Below are 16,423 nucleotides of genomic sequence, written 5' to 3' on the forward strand. Positions count from 1 at the left end.
CAGCTTCAAGGTGGTACCACAGAATAAATGCACTTTTTAAACTGCAAACCAATTTATGTTCATATTTCCTGTTTGAAAGGAAAAGCAGCTTTAAGTCAGCAAACCATCAAGTTCAGCATATTCTGCATGTAAAATAAGAAAATCGAGGATATGTGTGGGGAAATAACATACTTGATACGTGTTGAAAGAGAGAGAGAGAGAGAGAGAGCACAAAGAATCTAGAAAAGCAAAAGGAGATGAAGAAATCTCAGCACCAGAAAAATAATACAAAGGGAACAAACAAATCCCATCAGTTCACACAGAGATTGCAAAAGGGATTAACTGGAAGGCAATCCTCACAGCTCAGGAATTCAAACTACAGCTGCAGACAGATGGCTTTGTTCAAGTCCTCTATTTTTCAACAGCCTGTCTCTGCTACACACACAGAACATGCTGACTGACACATTGCCCCCTTCTATCATGGAAAAGAAAAAAACACAGAGAAAGGCCTAGAGGAAACAAACCCACTTTTGCATAAAAATTGTATCAGGACCTTTTAGAAACACTGGTTTTATTTTGGCAAGGACAAGATATTGCAATAACACACATCACTATGTTTATTAATCTTGTTTAGGTTGCCTGGAGCTCAAGAATTCAAATTCTTAGGTGGATGAACTTGAAAATAAATGAAAGCAGGAAATAAAAGAGTTAGTAGCTCCATGTCATGCAGTTAATTAAAACGAAAGCAGGAGAAGGAATAATCATGCAACAAATCACTGCTTATAGCAGCAAAATTTCTGATCTTCAAAAATTAGGGCCCTACAGATTTGAAACGATTGAGTTCACTTTTTACAGTGTCTCGTCTCCCTTTCTCCCTGTCAGCTGCTCTTGCTGGAAAAGGCAGGGAAAGTAGTATTTGCCAGTATGCAAACAGTTCATTGCTACTTCACAGTTCTGTAGTGGCTACACACATCTCAGAAGAAATGATGAGTAAGCCTCAAGCTTACTTACACGATCAACTGTATCTTTAGCTTCCTGACAGATAAGTGCACCTGCACTTAGTTGGTGCCTTAAAAATGGAGTTTATTATTTCACCTCCCACTGTGTCTTCAGACATCTGTGTGGAACAACCACCACAAGGAACAGCCTCCTCCTTTTTCACCAAAGCTTGGAACAATGGTATTTATTATCCCCATATGTGAATTCCAGAATCAGCAAGAGACATGCAAAGAAATTCTACCACTGAACAGTTCTTCCAAATATGATTTTAATAAAGATATCCAGGATATGTTTTATTCCAAGAAAACAGTTTTCAAATTACAAGACTGAAGGCACATATTTGTGTATCCATGGTGCAAAATTAGACACTCTTGTGTAGACACCTGGGAAATTTGGTCTTCCACATCCATAACCCCAGCTCACAACACCAGTCAAAAACCATTTTCCATCTCCATTGCTTTGACATGACAGTGGTCCACCAGAATCACCCTAAAAATAATGTATCGAGTTGTATGAGTTTACAATATGAACTATAAAAACAGGGGGAAAATCCACAGGAGATATTTTTTTAAATTCCAGTGATTATATTTTCATATTTACATAGTTCAAACAACTGATAGAGATTTTTTTCCCAGTAGATGGCATTGCACAGTTTTACCAAAATTTGCTCTTTCACAAGAGAGAAGGTAATTATCCTTCTTTAAAGACACTAATAAAGATATTACTTTGCATGGATTACATTTTAAATTTCCTTTTTTTTTTCCTAACCTCGCACTTAACACCTAACCCCCAAATTTGCTATTTAACATGCATGGATATTCATAGGTAACGCACTAAAACTCAAAAAATATTTTAAAATAAAATAAGGTAAAATAATTAAATTATTTATTAATTGTATGGCTTCTTTCAAATTAGAGGTAAATGGAAACAGATGGAATCCCTCTATTGTTATGTGTTGGGTTTTTTTATTTTTTTATTTTTTTATTTTTTTATTTTTTTATTTTTAAGAAGGAAAGATTGCCCAAGGATTGTCCTCTAGTAGATACTAGTCAGCATATAATGTTTAGGGGCCCATAATGTCTTTGTAAATAGAGTAGTTAAAATGAAGTTTGTTCTAGACTTCAAAATCTAACAAAGGATCTCAAAATGCTGTAATACAGGACAAAGCAACTAGGACTCTTTCTTTACAGGGTGTTCTTTTAGAAATACATGGGCAGAGCATCAGGTATAAAATCATTTGCCACCATTTGGGGAACTTTCTTGGACCAAGCTTACACATCCCTGTAAGGCTCTGCTGTACACACAGCATCTCTGAAAAAGACGCCTAGTGGCAAATTAAACTCTACCATAACATTCAGTGCAAGAAACAACTTCTAAAAGCAAAAGGTGCATTTGGCGAAATACCAATATTTTGCAAGTGCCTTCTTTCCAGACAAATATTTTGTTAGAGCTAGAAAACTATTTTGCCTTCACTTTATATGTTGTTGGGATATTCAGGTTGGAATGGACGTCTTCCAAGGTGCTTAGGTGCCACCCTCTCCTCAAAGTAGGCTTATCTTGAATTGCCTCAAAAAAGGTTAAGAATTTAAAAGACTTTTTTTCTTTCCACGACCAATAAGATTTGACATTTAGAGAGTAAAATTTGCAAGTCTTTTCTTTAATTCCTAGGACAAAACAAAAGTGGAACACCAGTACTTTCCACAAAACAGTAATACCACAATTTGATTAACAACTGCCAGACACAGACACAAATCATTTGCCTTTACAAAAATGCAGCCAAAATGATGTCTTTCTTTGCCTTTATCTTGGGCAGCCATAAACAAACAAATTCTCCAGTTACTGAAAATAATACTTAATATCAATGGCCTCACAAACCTCTAAAAAACAGCTGGTGCATTATACTCCCTCAGCCATTGTAGGCTCACTCATTTTTATGTAGATCAGTGAAAGCTAGAACATCTTGAAGATTCCAGATCTCCATCATAAAAAAAATGGTTTTATGTTGGCAGTAAATTTACTACTGTTTTAGCACTAAATATGTATGGTTTATATAAGTTCATTATAATATAATATGGCATATAAGATCTGTAATGTTAAGTGTCACATAGATATATATTGCATATCTATGTGGTTTTACTGCTATTCACTAGAAGTAAATTCAGCACTTTACATTTATCATCTTTCAGCTTTTCCAGATCAGAAATATCTTACATTTGCAAATTTATGCCTAATTATCTGCATCTCATCATACAGTCCTGTAGTTCCAAGTTGGAGGAGAGGGATCCTGAAAAGACACAAGCTAGTTTCTCAGTTTTTCTTCAGATGAGAGCCTCTTATGCCAAAAATTGCCTGATTTCAACTTGTTATTGGGACTTGCAATTTGATTGGCTCTTGACCTGCAACTGAAGCTTAGTGACTGTACTCATGAACATAAAGCAGCAGAACTCTAAAATCACCCACAGAAGAGATTTGCTGACATAGAATATTGCTCTTTTTCAAAATTAAAACTTACTGACCACAAAATGGTTTGCCAGTCAACTTGACCCCTCATCATGCAACAATGAAAGACAAGATAAGCTCTTTGCAAAGTTTTCTGAGATACATACTTTACACCCATCTCTTTTCCCAGATGATAGCCCAGCACAAAACATCCTAGCTGTGATAATCCCGTATGTGGAATGACATAATGTCTGGTCAATAATTTCAACCTCTGCTTTCTGAAGAACTACTGAACCTTCATCATCTGGAAAATAAATTCAGAGCAGGGTGATTCAACAGAGCTTAGCATTTTACTCATGTATTGAAATACAAAACAAGAAATCTTCAGAAAATATCCACAGACACTTTTGACCATCAAGCTATTCCAGATTCCAAACAACTAACTGCAACAGAGCAGAAAGCCTCTTTGAACTATCAGGCAATGGTGTAATGTGATCTGGGTCCTCCAGACACACCAAATACAATGGCATAGTCACTAGGATTGGCCAAAAATTTCATTCTTTGTTATTTTCCAACATGTCTCAAAACTTCTTAATTTGGTCTCTTTTTATTTCAAAAAGGAAACAGAATTTTACGAAGATATTTAGATCACATGATAGATTTGCAGTGAGGGCTGCATATCTGAAGGAGCTGAATTCAAGATTAAGATTATGAGTCAGAGTTTCAGAATGCGAATTCTGACAGTATAAAGAACCAATTTCCACATTTGCTGCTTTCTGTCTGAAAGATTTGGTGAAATACCTCTTTTTTATAAGTTGTTTACTTCAATAATAACAGAATGAACCCAAAGTTTCCCTTCTATTCAATACAGCAGGCCCAACCTCATCACCAGGTGATCCTTTCAAAATCTGGTTATAGCCAAAAAGCCCTCACCCACATATTCAAATATGCAAGCACTGGTTTACATCATGAAATTTGTTTTAGGATTTGATAAAGCTAGTATGTAATAAAGTATGCTTTGAAATTAAAAGACTGATTTGGCACATGTATTCTAGAAGCTGATGAAGGAAATAGCGGGAAATAGGAAAAAAATACACCCCCCATCTTTTTGGAGGTATTACATTTATCTGTCAAATAACTAGCTTTTTAATTTCACATTCAACTGACCAGCAGCCCAAAGACAGAAGCCACACCATGCATCCCACACCCCCAAGGGGAACAGAGGGGAAAGACAACACTGATATTTTGAGTTAAGTGTACCTCCCTACACTAACAACCCAATATGGAAAGCATTGAGATCCATGGGACCAGCAGCCAAGTTTCCTGAGCATATGAAGGTACATGCACACTCCCCCAGCTGTGAAGGCTCCTGGGAACAAAATTAGCTCAATGGAAGGGATAAAACTTGCCTGCTTCCTGCTTTTGGCCCCAACCTGTTATCCAGCACTTGTCCCCTCTGCGGGCTTTATGGGAAGAGGGAGGCAGGCAGATGGGCTGGATGAGGTGGCTCATGGTGTCTGGCCACGGCGTGCTCAGCTGCAGCAGTGCGATGTCGTAGTCGTAGTTCCTGCTGTTGTAGTACTCATGCACTATGATTCGCCGGACTGCAGACACAAACTTGGCACGCCCTTGCATTTGCATGCCCAGGTGGGCACGCCATGCTCTGGGGTCAGCCAGCCTGGGTGGCACCAAACAAAGAAGTAGTTTCTTTAAAAAGTACCTCAAAACACCCACTGACAGCAGGGCTGGGGAAAGGGGAGCATCTCTATGCAGTTCAGGCTCTGGAACCTAAAGGCACTTGTAGATTCTGGCCATGTTTGGGACAGATATAGAGGGAAGACTGCTTACTTGCTCCCTTGAAAGCAGTGGGCTGCAGACACAAGCCATTCTTTCGATATCACTGATGCTCCGCAGTAAGCAGCCCCCACAAAATGAAGGCTGACCTGCCAGGGCCATTCACCTTCCTCAGTGTTTGAGCCACCTACAATCCGAGAGATGAGACTGCTGATCTTGCTACTGCCACAACCTGCAAGAGATATTTCAGGTTATAATCCCCATCTCCAGTACTTTTGTTTAATGAGGGGGTTTCCCACACATGGCATGAAAGAATATTGCACTTCGAAATAGTTTGAAATCTATTTCATTCCCCTCCTATAATCACAAAACTTCTCTCTTTGGCTACTCCATTAATGAAACAAGCTGTGACTCCATAAAAAGGCACTAGTCTGGAAATTTTACTAAGTCCCTCTTCTAGCTCTGCTAGAAAAATTAGCCCCTAAATATTTCTTGTGTCAGAAATGTCAAAGGATCCATTGATTTAACAAGCATTAAAAGGAATATATACAAATAGGCAAACTCTTATCTCTTTTTGATTCTGCCAACCCTCACCTGAAAGGAGACAATCAAAAAGAAGTTCAACATTATCAGAACACTTACTTCTTGCCAAAACAGTGGGAATGATACAAGAAAAATGTATGTGGAGATTGGATATTTATTTGAGAAACAAGGTGGTACAATCATTATTTTGTATAGAAATGACTGACAATCTGACAATGTATATTACTAAGGTGAAGAAGTCATGTCTCATCAGCACGAAAATCTGAACTCTTAATTTGAAAAGCAAGGAAGAAAGAAAGACCCTTCTGTAGAGCCTCCCATCTATCCCTAGTGCTTGCACATAGTTTCTGCTCAGGAGTTTTAGTCCCACACTCCCACACACAGTGTTAATATTTTTGGACCCTTTCCTGAACACATTCCAGAAAGTCAAATGAAGCTTTAATGTTTCCAAATAAAAATAGGGATACAGCTAGTCTCTTAAGACATCCTACTGGATCCAAGGCAAGTGCTGACAGATTTGACACACAGCCAGAGACAGGTAAGGACCAGGCAAAATCCTAAAACAGTTTGGTCTGGAAAGGAAGCTTAAAGATCATCTAGTTGCAACCCCCCTCCCATGGGCAGGGACACCTTCCTGCTAAAACAGACTGCTCAGGGTTCTATACAGCCTGGCCTTGAACAATTCCAGGGTTGACACATCAACAGTTTCTCTGGGCAACCTCTGCCAGGGCCTCACCACCCTCACAGTGGAGAATTTCTTCCCTATATCTAATCTAAATCTACCCCTTTTTATTATAAAGCCACTCCTCCTTGTTCTCGCATTACATGCTCTTGTGAAGCGTCCCTCTCCAGTTCTCCTGTAGGCCCCTTTAGGTACTGGAAGGTGCTAAGAGCCTTCTTCCTAAAGCTGTCTCTTCTCCAGGCTAAACAACCCCAGCTCTCTCAGCCTGTCTTCATAGGAGACGTGCTCCAACCTGCAGATATCTTCACAAGCCTCCTTTGTGTTTGTTCCAACACATCCACGTTTATGTAATATACTTGGGACCATTCAGTTTAAGCAAGTAATCCTAACCCCACTTTTATTGCTACTGCAGTGATAATCATCTGTTTGCTTTACAGCAAAATGAACTGAAAAGGTTGTACAGAGGTTACTTTAGGAAGATTTAAGACTAGAACCTAACTTCATACTATGAAGTATTGGGGTCTTCACCATCTGGAAGAGTCAGAAAAGTGAAAAGTTCATGGTTATTTTTCTCATTGCAACTGCATCACTCCTGAAGTCCAAATACACTCAGACTTTTAATGAAGTGCCTGGCATTGCTGCGACAACAAAAGTTGCTGCCTCACCAACTAATCAAGTTCACTCTGTAATTAACCCTGCTGCCCTAATCCTTAGCATAGCTGCAATAAGCAGTACAGTCGTCTAAGGCTCCCCATAACAGTAAGCCCACCCTCCCACAGGAACTTGGCAAATTCTGCAACCAAATCCGAGGTAAACTGATAGCTTATCATTACCCAGCTATCACAGAGAGAATGCAATAAAAATTCAGTACCTGCAGCCCGACTTGTAGCCACTCCCAAACAGGAAGAAATAAAGGTCTTTATTGTGTAAAAATTTCAGGAAGATGAATATTTGAGAGGAACTTACTGCAGCTGCTTTCATCACTTCCATCAACACAGTCCACAGTCCCATCACATCTTGCATATTTTTTCCTAATGCAAATGTTATTCCTGCACTTGAATGTGTGGTTGGTGCAGGGAATACCTGAAATAGTTGCGAGGAAAAAAACCCAAAACAACCATTAGCTCAGCTTAACACACAAAGACATGTCTGTACAGTTAGAAGATGTACATGTATTAATACTTGTATTAATAGATAGGAAGTAACATGACAAAAAAGCACTTTGGCTGGGATGGCTTAACCTCTAAACAGAATAAACTATTCAAATAGAACTGCATCTGTTGCTGGATGTGCATTTACTTGGCCAAGTCCAAAAAAAGATTTCCTCCCATCCTTTCCCACAGCACTAACACATGCAGATATAGTAGTGAAAATCAGATGTAGAGTGTAAGGATAGCAAGAGAAAACATCCAGTACTCTGGAAAGGAGCTCTCCTTTGTATTTCAGCATTAAATGAGAAATAAAAGACTGCAGTGAAAGCTTATTAACTATATCCAGTAAAACTGCAACCCCCAAACTCAGCATTTTCCTGTTTCCCTGTGGCTTGCAATAAATGAGGACACTCAAACTCAATCCATTTTTCTTGTCAACACACAGAAGTAATCATTTACACAGACTCTCTTGTTAGAGGGGTCAAAAAAGTTTTCTTTAAAAAAGTAACTTGCAGCACTTTTCAGTTGTGCTCCCTTTCATAAGTCCCTTTCATATGTCACAGCATCCATTTATTCTAAGAAGTTCAAGAAAGTTCTGATTCAAAACTTTCATTTGCCTAATGCTAAATTTATGGCTTCCACTAACCTTATAACCCTGAAAACTGCTACAGAGAAACCATCATTTTTATAGTTATTTTACAGATGGCAAAACAGATCCAGGAATTAATTTGCACAGATTATGCTGTAAAGAGATAAAATCTCAGCTTTAAATCCCTAGATCCCCATCATGACCCAAAGTACTTTATTCTTCTGCCAGTATTTTGCAGAAACAGATGTTCATGAGCTTATTAAAAAGAAATAGTTTTAAATCAGTAAGGCTTGTATCAGAAGAATTGAACAGAATTATATAGCCCAAGTGAGATTTGACAGTGCCTCTTAACCTTTTGAATGCAGCATCTAGAATTCAAGCCAGGAATAGACAGATGACAAAAGAGAAAAAAAAATTATTCAGGCGAGCAGCCTTACTGTGGGTGCAGTTCTGCTCATCTTTTCCATTCTCACAATCACTTACTCCATTGCAGGCAAGCAAGTTGTCCTGTATTGCGAAGCTGGAGTTACAGTTCCACTCAGGGACAACTTTAAAATATAAGCCAGATCAGGTACAGAAGCATTCCTGTAAATGCTAACACATCCCCTTCTGACTATGTCTGAATACAACATTCATTCCATCACAACACGGTACAAGGATGGGCATCAATGCCACATTATGCATGGAGAAAACAGAGCACAAAGGAGTTCAGTGAGCTCCCCAGGTGGAGATGTTTAGTATCACTCCTGTCTACTCTTATGAGCCCCGCTTTGTCATTCCCCCACAAAAATAAAATAACTAATCTCAAAATGGGACAGAACCTTATTAATAATTTCCAGCTTTTATCACATGAGAAAAAACCAAAAAAAATAGCCTACTACAGCTATTACTGCACATCTGAATTTCTTCTTTGTGCTCTCCAGCACCATACCTTCTTCATTCTTGGTTTTGTCCCTTGCCAATTAACTACAAATTAAGCATTCAAGAGACTGATCAATAGTCTGTACCCAGACAGGCAAAGGAAGCTGAAAACATCTTTGGTTATCCCCATTAAAAAGTTTCACCTTGTTTCAGCTGCCTTCTAAGATTAGAGAATACATTTGCTGTGTTTTCCAGTCAAGATCTCTGATAAGTGAATACATACCACAAGAGAGTTCATCGCTTTCGTCGAAGCAGTTGTTTATGCCATCACAGCGCTGCATCTGCTGGATGCACAAGCCAGTAGAACATTTGAAATGTGCAGGTGGACATGCTGGAGATTAAAAAGGAAAAACAAAACAAAACACCAAACAACCAAACTTCAAAATTTTCGTTTCACAAATACTGCCAGCTTGTTTCAATTTACAGTCATTAAGCTGCTTCAAGGAACAATAAAGCTGATCTAAATTTAATAGCCTGTATACATTGCCAGCACTTAAATTGAATTCAAATGTTGAGAACAGTGATTTAAAGAAGAGGAAAAAATGTCTCTAAAGTTACAATTTAGCCGTTCCTGGAATATGTACCACAGGCTCTCTAGGGCGGGACCAAATCAGCCAGTGTTCTATGGTGCAACACAGGACTGCTTAGAATGCCGTTTTTATTTTAAAGGACAGTCCCACTTCCAATAGCCAAAACTTGCAGCACTTCGCAACTTTGTTAAACAACCTGGACTAAGGTGGTGTATGAGCTACATAATTCGGCCTAATAAACTAAATCAAACTTCCCATCTGCATATATACACTGAATAAAGTTCCTCAAATGTGACAAGTAACTATGTCTAGAAACCACTGCTTCTCTACTACTTTACAAAGAATATGTAGGACTAACACAGGTAAAAAAGTACCAATAAACAAGTTGTCTGTTTCAGGACTGGGAAAAATATCAGGGTCTCAGAGTTCATCAATTTTTTGAGCTGTCTGTTCAGCTCAGATTCAGATTTGTGCACACTATATATAAATACATAGAAACATTGAAATAAGCAAGTGATTATTTGGTACTCTTTTCATTACCTGGAAGCCTCATAGCAATAGAAACATTGCAAACAAAATGTTGGGAATGAAAACAAACAGGCATAGCAGATTTCAACTGACTGCACCATGGTAATAGCCATGCAGGAAGCTTTGAGGACCGTGCAGAAGAGAACAGTGTGCATGCAGGAAACCAGAGCATGCTGCACACGCCCACAGATGCACAGCCTACAAAACCTTAGCTGCACAGCCTAGAAAAAGTTCTTTGTTTGCAAGTCATCTGATTTAGTGAGATTAGAAAGGAAATGAACTGAAACCCAACAGGTAATTTCCTCCATAAACCTAATTAAGTCCTACTGGACCCAGAAAATGCTGCTTTACAGATCTGAAGTGCAAAGAAGGGTTGAAAGAGAAAATCCATCTTACGCTGGCTGATGTTATAGCTGCCATATTCCACCAGCAGGGGCTTCTCGGAGACCTTTGAACTGCACTGAAGCTCCACACTGACGTCAGAACTCGTAATGTGGAAGACTGTTTGGTGATCAACATAGTAACCACAGTACCTAAAAGTGTTCAGGCAAGTTCTAGAGCAGTCTTCACATGAAAACTGCCTTACATGCAATTTAAATGTCAACACCACTGAAATTCAGAAATACAGTCAGCTGCCATACTTTAATTAAGAGCCAAAACCAAAAATACTTCTCAGTAGTCACCCAGCCTTCATCTACCATTAACATTGTGGAAATTTACTTCTGAATGTCACACCTTCAAATAAATGGTCCTAAAAATAATGCCTTGGGTGCATATCTACTTTAAATTGCTATTTTGACAAAGAGGTTCTTTGGACTTCTGCCTAGGTGCCACTTGATTCAGAGAAACCTGAATGCTTTCTGATACCAGCAAACATTTAATCTATTCAATGTTTAGGAATTTCTAATGTTCCTTTCATCAAATATGCCAATCTCTAGCTGGGGGGTGGGCAACAAAAAAACCTACATTAAAAAAAAAAGCAAAGAAGAACAAACAAACCCCAACACAAAAAAAATCCCCCACAACCAAACAAAGCCTCTTTGACAAGGGAGAGGTTGCTGGATCATTATTTACAAAATGGAGACAGCTTTAAATGTAGTAAACCAGTTAACATCAACAGTACAGGTTCTAGAAGTGAAAATAGACTCTCTCCTCTGTTCAACAAAAATGCCTCAAAAATGCAATACTTATAAGAAAAACATCCGGCTTTAATATTCCTGCCAAAGTCAAAGTACATATGAATCTTAAATAGACTTAAGAGCACAAGCAGCTGTATTGATTTTTAGCAGACTTGGCGCACACACTTGTTTGACAGCAGAACAAAGTGACAACAAAATGAACACAAAGAACAAAAGAAAAAATGGATTGTTGTATTGTCAAGTGGAGTAGTGGACTACTAGCCGGACGTAAATATTTCCCTTGTGTATTTTTCCACATCAAGCATTGTATCAGGACTACTCTTCGTGTTGATGTATGGAGAAAAATTGGTCAGTGTTTTCCACGTGAACAGAAGTTGCCTCAGTGTCCTGAGCATGCCAGTGAAGTCTGCCACAGGAAATGGACACACTTATTTGTTTGTTTTCATGTACACCTTATTTCACCCTACTAAAATGAAACATCTTGTTAACAGATCTAGGAGATTCTGTTCCAGCAATGTGAAAAACAAAGGAAGAAAACAATTTAAAAAGCAAGACTCCTCTTTGACATCATGAAACCAGGTGCAAAATTCCCAGTTAATTTTACAGCCTTTTACTATAGGAAAATTAATTGTAAAAGAAGCTCCAAACAAAGAAGCAAGCAAACAAACTCTCAGAACAAAAAAAAAGAAAAACAAAACAAAAACCCCACCGAAAAGAAAAACAAACAAAAAACCCCCCCAAAAATCCAACTCCCCCAAAACCCCACCAAACAACAACCACAAAAAAAATTCCTCCCAAAAACCCCCAAACACACTGTTTTGGGTTACAATGTAAGGTGTAACCAAAAGTAAGTATTCGACTACTATCTACATGAGCTGTTAAAATGAGTGGAGCAGTGTTTCTTTATCTTCTGCATGACTCAACCCCGAGGGGTAGCAGCCACCGCTCTGAGGGGGCCATCTGTGCTAATGGACCATCAAGGACTCCACAGAATGACTCACAGAATCACATTACCCCATTGTGAAATTCCCTGCCCTGGGGGCCTGGGGGATGTACCGAACAGTCCTTCCTGCCTGTATATAATTTGGGGCTTGGGACACCACAAAACCACCACTCGATACCCAGAGGACAAGAGCTCTTGACAACCACCACTGGATCTCCAGAGAAAGACAGACCTTTTCACAGGATCACTGCTTCAACAGGACTGTATCCATCCTCCAAGGGGAGGATGTATACATTCATTGTATACATCCAACTGTAGCCACCATTTAATCGGACTGCTACTGCCACCCTGATCAACAGGGTGTCAGGTTCTGGCTTTCTCAGTTTAAGCCAGTGTTTCTGTACTATTGCCTTTACTGTAATTTTCCTATTAAATTGTAGCTCTGACTTGGAAGCTCTCGCAAAATATTTGTGTGGAGTTAATGCCTCCCATACACTCCACCACCAAACCTATTCGTGTTGAGTGAAGATTTCCTAGAACAGGAAGTCTAATTGTCACTGATTTTAGTGTTTGTCACCAATGCTCCCAACCTAAAACAGCATGTCAAAGTGCACAGCAAAATGCTCTTTACTGGTCAGATTCCCTTCAACTAGCTCACAGACATTTTCTACGTTTCTACTGTCACCTAGAAACGTAAAAAAACCAAAACCAAAACAAACAAAAGTTGAAGTCGGCATTGACCCCTTATCAGACAAATAAAACAAACTCATCTCACCAAAAGCAGAGGAAATTGCTGTCCATCTGTGGAAAAGCTGAAACAGGTACATCTCCTTTTCACAGTGAGAAATGCCATATGCTCACGGGATTTGTAAAACAAAGCTGCAGATCTTTAAGAGCCTTTTGCTAATGTTTTACTAGTCATATGTCCAGGCCCAAGGCAAATGGAAGTTTCAAAGCACCATCTGTAACTCTGTGCCATTGCTCCAGATAGAAACTGATTAAGGGGATCCTGTTCCATATGTTGGAGAAGTGAGTGGGATAGCTTTTCAGGGGCTGAGCGGATTCATGCGTGCTGAAGCAGAAACAATGGGATATTACACTAACAGTTTTAAGACAAATAAAGCACCTCTGTGTTCACATAAACCTCCGGTGGTCTGCTCTTAAGAGACTCATTTGTATTCCTGCCTCTGAGAATTTCAGGTAAAGAAGTTCATCAGCTGTAACTTCTTTGACAAGGCAGTGAAACATTGTCTGTCCACTGGAGGAAAGACAAGGAAGAACTGCATGGTTGTGTTTAGTGTCTCTGGTTAGATAAAGCTATCCCTAGAGGTCTGAAGGAACCTTATCTGCACCACCTGCTTGATCCCAGCATTTACTAATATCAGTATCCCAAAGGTTTTTTACTGTTTTTACCTAAGGTAACAGAATAAACATCTCATAGGCTGCTACTGCAAGAAGCTGAAAAATGAGAGTCCCTGCCTGCCCCCCTTCCCCGCCCCCCCCCCCCCCCCCCCGCATTTCATTAACAATTAAAATTTGTGGAAAAAAATAGAAAATAAAACATCACCATGTTTCATGCTTGAAGCCATATTTTTTTCCCATCAAAAGTAAATGTAGAACAGAAAATTAGAAGTTTAAAAGCCTTATTTTCAATGAAAAACATACTCATTCAAAGGAAAGCTAGTCTAATACTATAACCAGCAACTTGCAACAGAAAGCAGGATCATACAGGAGCATACATTCTTGTGCAGCACTTCCAAAGTAACCCTGAGTGCACTTCTAAGAATCATACCATGGACATTCGATTCTGTGGAATGCATAATTGCAAGTGTGTCAAAAAGCTGCACAGATTCTTTCAGGATTCTCTGTCAGAGAATTCTTCAGTATGAACCTATTATCATTTTTCCTCCAGATTCTGCCTTTGTTTTTTTATCTCAGCCATTCCAAATATCACAAATCTTCTGTCATAAAAAGACCGCCAAAAAACCCCACAAACACACTAAGTGGGGTGTGTTTTGACTGGTGTTTTTATGCACTTATCCAGTCCAGCAATCAATTCCCATTGAAGGTACAATTGTAGGAGCTTCAAACTGAATTTTCACTCCATGAATACCACATGTTATTGAAGAACAGATAAAACTTTTTGTTATCTCTAATTCTTTCAGTTGTACTCTTAAAGGCCTAATTAACTTAGTTCCAGTAGTGAGTTCAGTAACTCAGTTTTAAGACTAATCTTACTGAGGTTTCCATTTGAACAAAGTTTAAGAAAAAAAACCTGATGTTTTAAAAATCTAGCCTTGCCTCATCACCCAGCATTCCAAAGATGGTCTCAAAATTGAGGAAAGAATGGTTGGACAATGTGCTGGGAAAGCAGTGATATCTTAATAAAAAAACAGCAGCATTATTGTAATAAAAACCAATTCAGTGGTTCCTGGAAAGCCACTTTGTGCAGTTTCTCTTTCAAGAGCCAGTGACTGGAATGAGGAAGCAGTTACAGTTCTATTCCCAGTCATCTCATTGCAATGGCTTTCACCAAGAAGTTAATTAGATTCTCTGTCCTCTGGAGCAATCATAGAATTAAGTTACACTTAAAAGGGCTTTAAACAGACCTTGTTTAATGGCCCCAGAAAACACAGAATTATTTTAGGGTTCACAGGACATCAATCTTCATCCAACTCTTTCCATTTCTCTCTCTCCAGAGAGTACCAAAGACTCTTTGTCTTCATCCTTCTGGTACTTTTCAATAGAACATGTACATACACACACACACACACACACACACACACACACACACACACACACATATATATATACATACACATTTTATAAGGATTGTTACATCATCAGCTAAAATGAAAGAATGGTAGGACATCCCAGTGAATTAGTTCTGTCCTTGTGGAAGCTCTCTGAGTGCACTGCAGTAGTAATGGGAAGGTTTATTTTGGTATCATTACATTAATAATCCATGCAGAGTACTTACATGCGTTCATTAATTTTCCACCAACCTCGCTCACAGCCTTTAATATTCTTCTCACTAATGGTATAGTTATGAAACTTCAGAGCTATACCAAGGCTCTTCTGTGGAGTCTGTTGTGAGCAAGAAAGACAGTGCAAGGAGTCTTCTTTTTCCTTTTGTGGGCATAGAGCACAAAAGTCTATAAACATATTTCAGGAATTACGGAGCTTGGCATTGCCACACCATGTGAGCTGTGCTGGCTTCACCAGCTCAACAGCCAGCACTTTGCACACTTGCCAGCTATTCAGTCCTGAGTCAAAGCAAAGGTTGGCACAGCTACACCACAGCTGCAGGCTTTCTCCCCCTCTAGCCAATAGCCTTCTCATTTTCAGAGAGCCATTGGCCCTAGAAAGCAGCTTTTGTATCAAGATCAAAGCACTCAAACACATCCAAATGTATTTTTGTAGGGACACAGAGCCCCAGCGAATTTTTAGAGTTAAGATACTGCCTGGAATACTTGTGTCACCTTTGTAATGCTAGGAGTTACTTATACCATAATATTATAGTCTTCTCTTAGCACCTGCTTAGCCATGCATTCTTTAGTATTTTACAAAACATTTCTAAACCCAGCAAAATCACGAGTGTTCATACTTTACTGGAAATTCCTTTCATAAAAGGAACAACCTTTTTTGCAAGGCAAGGCAGCGTTCATTTAAAAACAAGGGCTGATTCAGGGCAAAAATACAGAAATGAAAATTTTCCTCCCTCTCTTATACAGAAAATATAACTTGGGAATTGAGTAAAGTTTCAATATTGCACAAAAATACAATATTGAAAATGAAACTGGTTTGAACAATAAAAACCAGTTTTATCAGAATTCCAGGGTGAACAGAAGACCATAAATTTAGCCCCCCCCCAAAATGCCTTATCATTCTAGAAGGGGAAGAAGCTGTAGGTTATGGCTAGCTGGACTTAATTTATATTGCTGTGATTCAATGTCGGCAATCACTAGCTTAACAAGTCATGAGTAACAGAAAGATGGGTAAACAGTGGACCTCATCCACTGCTATATTCTTTAGAGAGAAAAACGCTGAAGGGCAAATGCTATGTCAGAGACCTTATTTTAGCAGGACTAATAAGGAAACACTCATGTCAGAGAAAACAGAACTACTTTAAAACAATGTCAACTTTCAGCAATTTGCATTCAGGAGGTTACCTGAAAAGATGTAG

At 38.9% G+C, this 16,423-nt stretch overlaps 1 protein-coding gene across 5 annotated transcripts in view; it reads right to left on the reverse strand.

Moving 5' to 3' along the window:
• Positions 1–401: 401 nt before the first annotated feature.
• Positions 402–16,423, reverse strand: part of TMPRSS7 (transmembrane serine protease 7) — a 45,701-nt gene continuing 29,679 nt past the window's right edge. For 3 of the 5 annotated variants that reach the window (XM_066174862.1, XM_066174849.1, XM_066174870.1), the window contains 9 exons: positions 15,218–15,324; positions 10,552–10,688; positions 9,321–9,428; positions 8,614–8,724; positions 7,403–7,519; positions 5,266–5,443; positions 4,827–5,095; positions 3,585–3,721; positions 1,289–1,467 (listed from right to left, as the gene is read on the reverse strand). In XM_066174862.1, coding sequence (XP_066030959.1) covers positions 1,297–1,467; positions 3,585–3,721; positions 4,827–5,095; positions 5,266–5,443; positions 7,403–7,519; positions 8,614–8,724; positions 9,321–9,428; positions 10,552–10,688; positions 15,218–15,324 — 1,335 coding nt within the window. In that variant the 3' untranslated portion in view covers positions 1,289–1,296. Of the gene's footprint in view, positions 1,468–3,584; positions 3,722–4,826; positions 5,096–5,265; positions 5,444–7,402; positions 7,520–8,613; positions 8,725–9,320; positions 9,429–10,551; positions 10,689–15,217; positions 15,325–16,423 lie in introns of all 5 variants that reach the window. The other 2 variants (XM_066174877.1, XM_066174855.1) reach the window with 2 other exon arrangements.

Source organism: Chamaea fasciata, unplaced genomic scaffold (assembly GCF_029207755.1).
Source record: "Chamaea fasciata isolate MVZ Bird 193981 ecotype frontalis unplaced genomic scaffold, bChaFas1.0.hap1 SCAF_2, whole genome shotgun sequence".
Classification (NCBI taxonomy): Eukaryota; Metazoa; Chordata; class Aves; order Passeriformes; family Sylviidae; genus Chamaea; species Chamaea fasciata.